General features: G+C 67.4%; 1 protein-coding gene across 1 annotated transcript in view; it reads left to right on the top strand.

Moving 5' to 3' along the window:
- Positions 1-5,869, top strand: part of SMARCC2 (SWI/SNF related, matrix associated, actin dependent regulator of chromatin subfamily c member 2) — a gene marked incomplete at its 3' end in the record, with an annotated part of 10,727 nt that overhangs the window by 2,575 nt on the left and 2,283 nt on the right. Inside the window, exons 4-18 of the mRNA XM_025191372.1 lie at positions 5-125; positions 204-356; positions 637-752; positions 871-995; positions 1,100-1,159; positions 1,266-1,303; positions 1,613-1,743; positions 1,816-1,887; positions 3,624-3,737; positions 3,806-3,959; positions 4,102-4,194; positions 4,324-4,443; positions 4,530-4,592; positions 4,697-4,955; positions 5,312-5,473. Coding sequence (XP_025047157.1) covers positions 5-125; positions 204-356; positions 637-752; positions 871-995; positions 1,100-1,159; positions 1,266-1,303; positions 1,613-1,743; positions 1,816-1,887; positions 3,624-3,737; positions 3,806-3,959; positions 4,102-4,194; positions 4,324-4,443; positions 4,530-4,592; positions 4,697-4,955; positions 5,312-5,473 — 1,781 coding nt within the window. The remainder of the gene's footprint in view (positions 1-4; positions 126-203; positions 357-636; positions 753-870; positions 996-1,099; positions 1,160-1,265; positions 1,304-1,612; positions 1,744-1,815; positions 1,888-3,623; positions 3,738-3,805; positions 3,960-4,101; positions 4,195-4,323; positions 4,444-4,529; positions 4,593-4,696; positions 4,956-5,311; positions 5,474-5,869) is intronic.

Raw genomic sequence — 5,869 nt, 5'->3', positions numbered from 1 at the left:
GGGCTGGCCACAGACACTCAGCCCCCCCACTCCCCATCTGCCCCCCCAGCTACGACACCTGGATCCCGGCCAGCGAGATTGAAGCCTCCGTGGAAGACGCGCCCACCCCAGAGAAGCCCCGGAAGGTAACGGGGACCCTCAGATGAGGAGGGGTCTGCACCCCCCCCCACCAGGCAGTCCCTGAGCCCACCTCCCCCCGGCAGGTCCACGCCAAGTGGATCCTGGACACCGACACCTTCAACGAGTGGATGAACGAAGAGGATTACGAGGTGAGCGACGAGAAGAGCCCCGTGGTGCGGCGCAAGAGGATCTCTGCCAAGACCCTCACCGACGAGGTACCAGCTTCGCCCGGGCGGGTACGGTTCCCGGACTCCTGGCTTCCTTTCCCAGGCTGGGGAGGGTGGGCAGGGGCAGGGGACGGCCGGGACCCAGGACTCCTGGGTTCTCCCGGAAAGCAGACAGGGACAGCCAGGACCCAGGCCCCCCAGGATCTGTCCCCACTTGGAGAAGGGAGCAGTGCCAGGGGGTCTGGAAGCCCAGACACCTGGGTTCTGTGCCCGTGGGGAGAGTCCGTGGCTGCCCGCTGCTGCCCAGTCCGCCCACTACTCTCAGCTGGTGACCTGTTTCCCCCCACAGGTGAACAGCCCCGATTCAGACCGGCGGGACAAGAAAGGTGGCAACTACAAGAAGCGGAAACGCTCGCCCTCACCCTCACCTACCCCTGAGGCCAAGAAGAAGAACGCCAAAAAAGGGTGAGGATGGTGGAGCGGGGTCTCCGGATTTGGCCCAGCCCCGGTACCGGGCTGGCAGGGGAGGGGGCGTGCATCCAGCCCTGGTGGTGACAGGAGCCCGGCACCTCCCCCGTCGCAGCCCCTCGACTCCCTACACCAAGTCGAAGCGCGGGCACCGGGAGGAGGAGCAGGAGGATCTGACCAAGGACATGGATGAGCCATCGCCTGTGCCCAACGTGGAGGAGGTCACGCTGCCCAAGACAGGTCCGGGGGGGGTCCCCCGTGTGCCTACAGATGTCCCCTGGCCCCTGCTGGCTGCAGGCCAGGGCGGTCCCAGGGCTCCCAGTAACGCTCCTTTCCCTGCCCAGTGAACACCAAGAAGGACTCAGAGTCAGCGCCAGTCAAGGGGGGCACCATGACGGACCTTGGTATGAGCTGCTCGTGGCCCCCCTTTCCTGCCTGGGCCACCCCTGATGCTGCCCCCCCCCATGGGCTGGACTGTGACCCCTACTCATGACCCCTTTTCTCTTCCAGATGAGCAGGAAGACGAGAGCATGGAGACTGCAGGCAAGGTGAGGGGCCAGGCAGGCAATAATGTGGACCTCATAACCCCACTTGTCTCATGCAGGGTGGTGGGGGCTCCCCTGTCCCCTAGCTCTGCCCCCCTGCCTGCTTTCCCCTCATGGGGCCAGTCCCTGCCCGGGAGAGGCAGGGGCAGGCTTTAGGAAGTTAGTCCTGCCCTCCTTAGCCAGGTGCTGCTGCTACTGCCTGTACTCCCTGCTCTAGGGCTGCATGGGAGCTTGGGGGTTGGGAGTAGGAGGGGGCCTCCAAGGGGGGGGCCAGAATGCAGCGCCCAGTCCCACCAGTGTGGTGGTTGACAGGACGAGGAAGAGAGCGGCGCAGGGAACAAGGGCGACCAGGCCAAGAACCCCGAGCTGCACGAGGACAACGTGACGGAGCAGACGCACCACATCATCATCCCCAGCTACGCTGCCTGGTTCGACTACAACAGGTACCGATGTGCCCCCACCCCGCAGCCCCCCAGCCCCCTGCCTGCCACTAATGCCCTCCCTGCTCCCCACAGCGTCCACGCCATCGAGCGCCGCGCCCTGCCTGAGTTCTTCAACGGCAAGAACAAATCCAAGACCCCAGAGATGTGAGACCCCAGCGGGGCGGGACCGCGGTGGGGGGGTGCTGAGTGAAATTGCCCCAGTATGCTGGGACGGTGGGGGGGTTATGGGGCTCCCGGGTGCCTGGGTTCTCTCTGCAGCTTGGTGGGGCCCAGATGTGAACACAGCTGCGGGGTGCGGAGGCACGACCATGGGGCCAGACTCCTGGGTTCTCAGTATCCCCATATGGCCCAGTGGTGAACACAACTGGGGAGGACCGAGCAGGAAACCGGACTCTGGGTTCTCTCTGCTAAATACAGCCCAGTGAAGGTGTGGGGGCCCAGGGGCCGGACACCTGGGTTCCCTCTGCACCTAAATGCAGCCCAGTGAGGGGGTGGGCGCCCAGGGGCTGGACACCTGTGTTCCCTCTGCACCTAATACAGCCCAGGAGGGGGGGGGGGGCCCAGGGGCCGGACACCTGGGTTCCCTCTGCACCTAAATGCAGCCCAGTGAGGGGGTGGGCGCCCAGGGGCTGGACACCTGTGTTCCCTCTGCACCTAATACAGCCCAGTGAGGGGGTTGGGGCCCAGGGGCCAGGCACCTGGGTTCCCTCTGCACCTACATGCAGCCCAGTGAGGGCGTGGGGGCCCGGGGGCCAGATACCTGGGTTCCCTCTGCACCTACATGCAGCCCAGTGAGGGCGTGGGGGCCCGGGGGCCAGATACCTGGGTTCCCTCTGCACCTACATGCAGCCCAGTGAGGGCGTGGGGGCCCGGGGGCCAGATACCTGGGTTCCCTCTGCACCTACATGCAGCCCAGTGAGGGCGTGGGGGCCCGGGGGCCAGATACCTGGGTTCCCTCTGCACCTACATGCAGCCCAGTGAGGGCGTGGGGGCCCGGGGGCCAGATACCTGGGTTCCCTCTGCACCTACATGCAGCCCAGTGAGGGCGTGGGGGCCCGGGGGCCAGATACCTGGGTTCCCTCTGCACCTACATGCAGCCCAGTGAGGGCGTGGGGGCCCGGGGGCCAGATACCTGGGTTCCCTCTGCACCTACATGCAGCCCAGTGAGGGCGTGGGGGCCCGGGGGCCAGATACCTGGGTTCCCTCTGCACCTACATGCAGCCCAGTGAGGGCGTGGGGGCCCGGGGGCCAGATACCTGGGTTCCCTCTGCACCTACATGCAGCCCAGTGAGGGCGTGGGGGCCCGGGGGCCAGATACCTGGGTTCCCTCTGCACCTACATGCAGCCCAGTGAGGGCGTGGGGGCCCGGGGGCCAGATACCTGGGTTCCCTCTGCACCTACATGCAGCCCAGTGAGGGCGTGGGGGCCCGGGGGCCAGATACCTGGGTTCCCTCTGCACCTACATGCAGCCCAGTGAGGGCGTGGGGGCCCGGGGGCCAGATACCTGGGTTCCCTCTGCACCTACATGCAGCCCAGTGAGGGCGTGGGGGCCCGGGGGCCAGATACCTGGGTTCCCTCTGCACCTACATGCAGCCCAGTGAGGGGGGGGGGGCCCAGGGGCCGGACACCTGGGATCCCTCTGCACCTAAATGCAGCCCAGTGAGGGCGTGGGGGCCCGGGGGCCAGATACCTGGGTTCCCTCTGCAGTTCAGCATCACCCAGAAATGCAGGGCGGGGAACAGGGGGTCAAACTCCTGGGTCCCCTCTGCAGCTAAGTGCAGCCCAGCAAGGGAGTGGGGGCCCGGGGGCCCTGGGCACCTGGGTCCTTTCCAGTCCTGGCCGCTGGCCCTTGGCACTCAGGCCCCCCACCTCCTCCACAGATACCTGGCCTACCGCAACTTCATGATCGACACATACCGGCTCAACCCGCAGGAGTACCTCACCTCCACCGCCTGCCGCCGCAACCTGGCTGGCGACGTCTGCGCCATCATGCGGTTCGTCGCGGGGGCTGGAGGGTGGGGGGGGTCTGACTGGGGCTGGTCTAACCGGGGGCTGTGCACAGAGTCCACGCCTTCCTGGAGCAGTGGGGCCTCATCAACTACCAGGTGGATGCCGAGAGCCGCCCCACGCCCATGGGCCCCCCACCGACCTCCCACTTCCACGTCCTGGCTGACACCCCCTCAGGGCTGGTGCCGCTGCAGCCCAAGACCCCCCAGGTAGGCAAGAAGGGCAAGGAACCCAGGAGTCCAGCCCCCTGGGTCCCTAACCCTTCCCCTGATGGGGGTGGGGGGGACCCCTGGACCCTCCCCGCCCCAGGGGGACATGAGGGCTCATCCTGCTGTCTCATGCCCCCCCCAGGGCCGCCAGACTGATGGTGACGTGAAGACGGGGCGCAAAGGCAAGGAAATCGAGGACCTGGTCACGGAGACGGTGAAGGGGAAACCGGAGCTGGTAGGGGGCCAGGGTGGGGGGAGGGGGTCCTCGAGGCAGCCGGACTCTCAGGGAGGGGGGGTGGGGGCAGAGAGAACCCAGGAGTCCGGCCTCTTGGATCCCTAGCTCACAACGCCCCCCTTGCTGCAGCAAACCACGGCCTCGCAGCAGCTGCTGAGCTTCCCCGAAAAGGGCAAGGAGAAGCCGGCCGACATGCAGAACTTCGGGCTGCGCACAGACATGTATACCAAGAAGAACATCCCCTCCAAGGTTGGGGTCCCAGACTGCACCAAACCCCCCCACCAGGATCTGTCCTGCTGCCCCTCCCCATGAGGCCCCCTCTCCCACCCCTGCAGAGCAAGGCTGCGGCCAGCGCCACGCGGGAATGGACAGAGCAGGAGACATTGCTGCTGCTGGAGGTAAGCACGGTGGTCCTGGACCCCCGGCCTGCCCCCCCTGCCCTGGCTGGACCACCCACCCCTGTGCACACACATGTCCCCTTCCCCCCCCCGCCCCCCACCAGGCGCTGGAGATGTACAAGGACGACTGGAACAAGGTGTCGGAGCACGTGGGCAGCCGGACGCAGGACGAGTGCATCCTGCATTTCCTGCGCCTGCCCATCGAGGACCCCTACCTGGAGGACTCGGAGGCCTCGCTCGGGCCTCTGGCCTACCAGCCCATCCCCTTCAGTCAGTCGGGCAACCCCGTCATGAGCACCGTGGCCTTCCTGGCTTCTGTGGTCGACCCCCGCGTGGCCTCCGCCGCCGCCAAGTCAGCTCTGGGTAATGGTCACAGCCTGGGGGCGGGGGCAGGACCCCACGGGCCTCTGGGGTCCCCAGCCAGGCACGTGGCTGAGCAGTGACCACTAGGCCCTGCTGTGGGGGGAACCCAGGCATCTGCCCCCCCCTTTTTAAGTCTCCATATCCCACAGGGCTGGGAGAGAACCCAGGTGTCAGGGCTCCCAGCTCTCCCCGCTCTTAAGTCTCCAGATCTGAGAAAACCCAGGCATCCAGCTCCCAGGCCCCCCTGCTCAACCTCCCCCCCAAGGCTGGGATGGAACGCAGGCAGCCGGGCACCCGGCTTGCCCCGGGGCAGGCATGGGGGGATCCGAGGGCTAACGTGTCCCACGTGCACGCAGAGGAGTTCTCGCGGATGAAGGAGGAGGTGCCCACAGCGCTGGTGGAAGCCCACGTGCGCAAGGTGGAGGAGGCCGCCAAGGTGACGGGCAAGGCCGACCCGGCCTTCGGCCTGGAGAGCAGTGGGATCGCAGGCACCGCGGCCGACGAGCCTGAGCGCGTGGGTGAGCCCTGGGGCGGGGGGCACGGGCTGGGCTCCCTGCATGACCTCCCCGCTCCCAGGGCATCGGTGCCACGCGTTGGCTGGGTCTCAGCGGCACTGATGCCTGGGAGGCCGCCAAGGTGACGGGCAAGGCCGACCCGGCCTTCGGCCTGGAGAGCAGTGGGATCGCAGGCACCGCGGCCGACGAGCCTGAGCGCGTGGGTGAGCCCTGGGGCGGGGGGCACGGGCTGGGCTCCCTGCATGACCTCCCCGCTCCCAGGGCATCGGTGCCACGCGTTGGCTGGGTCTCAGCGGCACTGATGCCTGTGCGTGCCTGCCCTCTCCCCCGCCGGCCTATAGGGCTTCGTGTCCCGGGCTGTGGGGGGAGCCCCGAGTCTAGGCCTGACCCAGCCGGTCC

The sequence above is a fragment of the Alligator sinensis genome, unplaced genomic scaffold (assembly GCF_000455745.1).
Source record: "Alligator sinensis unplaced genomic scaffold, ASM45574v1 scaffold1065_1, whole genome shotgun sequence".
Classification (NCBI taxonomy): Eukaryota; Metazoa; Chordata; order Crocodylia; family Alligatoridae; genus Alligator; species Alligator sinensis.
Note: the sequence above shows the minus strand (reverse complement) of the source record. Positions and strands in the feature narration are given on the sequence as shown.